The sequence below is a fragment of the Tupaia chinensis genome, unplaced genomic scaffold, assembly GCF_000334495.1.
Source record: "Tupaia chinensis unplaced genomic scaffold, TupChi_1.0 Scaffold000346_1, whole genome shotgun sequence".
Taxonomy (NCBI): Eukaryota; Metazoa; Chordata; class Mammalia; order Scandentia; family Tupaiidae; genus Tupaia; species Tupaia belangeri.
This window is the reverse complement of record NW_006159840.1, coordinates 7,022,500-7,025,666: the sequence shown is the minus strand read 5'-3', so window position 1 is coordinate 7,025,666 and position 3,167 is coordinate 7,022,500. Positions and strand designations below refer to the sequence as shown.

Here is a 3,167-nt window from a genome sequence, read left to right as displayed (position 1 = left end):
GGATCAGGAAGATCGTGGGGGGTGACTACCTGTGTGGGTCTCAGCCCGCCTGGGCGGCCGGCGAGAAACGTAAGCCAGATCCGGAAGAAGAGCGTGTGGCGTGACTACCTGTGTGGGTCTCAGCCCGCCGGGGCGGCCGGGGAGAAACATAAGGGACCTTTTGAGGACCGTGGGTAGGTCCACTCCTCGACGTGGTCATCGCTTCGCAGCTGCGTAAATGTTAGGCTCTATCAAGCTGTACGGGCTGGCTGGTGGCACAGCAGTAACACAACTGGACCTAGAGTTCCTGGGTTTGTGCCCGGGCCCTGAGCACACCAGGACTGCGTGTGTGCACCTGAGGTCCAGGCCAGCTGAGGACAGGGCTAGGGCACAGTGCGAAGACCAAGTTGGGGTGTCCGTCTCTTTTTCAGAAAAAATGAACTTTTTTAAAAAATTGACCAACTATATATTGTAAATATGCCTAGTTTATCATAGGTCAAGTTATACCTTCATAAAGACAAGCAGGCAACAGATTACAAAACTCCTTGGTGGCCTGCTATAGGGAATTTTAGGACATGTGAGCAACTACAGGACTTAAGGAAAATGGAGGGACAAGACCAGATGTGTATTAGCAACAGCGTGGAAAAGAACTTGAGGGAGACGATGGAGACCAGCGAAGGGGAGACACAGAAGCCGGAGGTAAGCAATGCGGACAAGAAGTACTGAAGCACTGACGAAGCAACAGAAGGCACTCTCTCAGAGACGCATGAGACGGACTGAGGGTCACAGGGACAGTGGCAACCAAGCACGTGGAAGAAAACAGGCCTAGGAAACTCCAGTTTCTCGCCTGGATAAGTGACGATGGTGCCAGTAAGGTCAGTGCACAAAGTCGGCCGTTTAACCAACAGGTGTGAACCGCAGGGGGGAGGCCAACACGGAAGACAGAGCTGACGCCGCGGTACAGTCCAGGTCACCCTGGAGCGACGACGGAGTGAGGGCGACAGGGCAGTGCACCAAGAGCTTAAGAGAGGTCTACAGGAAGCCAATCGTGCAAAATAAACCAAAAAGTGGGCAAAAGAAAAACAGAGAAAAAGATCCCAAAGGTCAAGGGAGATTTTCAGGAAGGAAGGAGGGACTGGGCCCTTCGGAGGCGGTCATGACCAGCACAGATGAGGAACTGCGGTGCACTCAACTGGAGGCTCTTCCTAGCTGTGCAGGGGGGTGCTTCAGGTGGAGCAGGGATGGACTCAAGACTTCGATGGACTTTGAGGAGCCCAACATAAGACATCACATAAACATAAACTTTCTTTCAAACCTTGGTTCTATGGAGAAAGTGGTACTAAAAGCAGAACAGGACTAGTTTTCTCCTTACGAGAGACTTCAACGTGTTCCCGCACAGAGAAGAGCCACCAGAAAGGGAAGGCCAGCGACACGGGAGCATGGAGGAGCCAGCAGGTGCCAGTGGGTGTGCTGGTTCCCGACCGGCTGAGCCGCTCTGCCAAAGCAGGCAGGAAGGACACCCAGAAGAGCGGAGGGAGCTAGGCTTTCTCTGAGGGTGAGAGGCAGGAGAAGAGGACAAGTCAGAACCCGCTGGGCTCTCTGCTCCGTGTGAGCAAGGGCAACCCGGGAGGCAGAGCAAGAGTCACGGAAGACGGACAACGGCGGGGCCACCGGCTGCAGATTGAAGCTCAAGGCCTGGTGTGGCTCCCTAGCAGCACAAAGCTGCCAAGGGGAAGGGGAGAGTCTGCTGGTTAAACGGCCGGGGAGTGTGGAGGGGAGTTTCTGAAGGCAAGGAAGTTGGCTCCCCAAGGTTCGGCCACAGGGTCCACATGAGTGGAGCACACAGGGCTGAGACCACGGCCACACAGCAGCAACCCGGTATGTGCTGAGGTTGGAGGGTGAGCCCGCGGGCTGTGGCAGGGGGACTGCGGCGTGCTGCTGGGAGGGCAGTGAGCACCTTGGCCGGCTCTGTCCTCATGGTCCGCTATCTCCTCGGAGGGCGGGTGGGACAGAGGAAAAGGGAACCTGCACACACGCAGAGGAGGGCTGAACTTCTGACCACAGGAAGGTTTCCGAGGATAGTTAGGGTGGCTGAATCCCACTCGGACCCCACACAGTTCAAGTCCAGGACCTGGCCAGCATTGGGGAAAAAGACAGATAGAAAATAAAGGTCCTGGGGCCGGCCAGCAGCACAGTGATAAGAGCTGCTGCCATCTCAACCACGGTTCAAGTCCCAGACCCGACAACTTAAACTTACACCAGGCGCATGTGCATGCATGCCCAGGATTCTGAGGAGCCTGGAGGAGGGAGTGCAGCGAGGCCACGCCCCTGGGGTTGATTTCTCACCTGTTTCTCTGGTGAGCACTCGCACTCCATAGCAAAAATCTTTAAAAAAAAAAAAGCGGGCTGCTGGGTGAGGCAGATCCCCAGGGAAACCTCTCCCCAGCCAGGTACACCTGCGCCATGACTGGGGGGGTGGCTGAGGGCTAGGCTGTGCCAGGGCACCATGACCCATCCCCAGCGCCCCATCTCTGTCTTTCTCACTCAAGGAGTAAGTTAGAAAGAAAGTGTGTGGGGGTGGCAGCTGGCCTGGTGGTGAAGGCACTGGACAGCGGTTCGGTTCGAGTCCTGCACCCGGTCACTTGACACTCCCCCTGGGCACGTGCAGAATGGAGGAGAGGGGGCGCAGGCCGACTCCTGTCTCCCTGGTGAGCACACATCCTACGGAACCGCCTGACGACCCGACCCGGTGGTAAGACAGCGGGACAGTCCCGGGAAGGCTGCGAGCACTAGCCCCACCTTGGCCTGCCCAGGGCCGAGCGACCCTTAGGTCCCTCCCTGCAAGAGAACCACTTGGACTTCAAGGAGCGGACTGAGTCACCGCGGAACTCCGCCTTTCTCAAGGACAGGCCAGAACTGAACCGAGCTCAGCTCCTCCGGCTGCTCCCCTGGGCCAGCTGGGAGGCGCGGCCACACGGACGCAGAGGGAAAAGCGGACTTACCTCGACCTTCTCCTGCTCCTCCAGGGCTAGGAACACCGCCGCTCGGAGCTCGGCCTTTGAAAAGCGGAAAAGGAACCAAGGTTACCCCGGCCCCCTTCGGGGCGGGACGGCACCGGCACCGGGCTGGGGTCCCGCGCTCACCCCGAGCCAGCCCGGTCCAGGCCCGGGCCCCGTGAGCGCTCACCG

At 58.1% G+C, this 3,167-nt stretch overlaps 1 protein-coding gene across 2 annotated transcripts in view; it reads right to left on the bottom strand.

The window, feature by feature from the left end:
• Nucleotides 1–3,035, bottom strand: part of CEP43 (centrosomal protein 43) — a gene marked incomplete at its 5' end in the record, with an annotated part of 30,827 nt that extends 27,792 nt beyond the window's left edge. For both annotated transcript variants that reach the window (XM_014589249.1, XM_014589250.1), the window contains 1 exon segment: nucleotides 2,982–3,035. In XM_014589249.1, coding sequence (XP_014444735.1) covers nucleotides 2,982–3,035 — 54 coding nt within the window.
• Nucleotides 3,036–3,167: the final 132 nt, after the last annotated feature.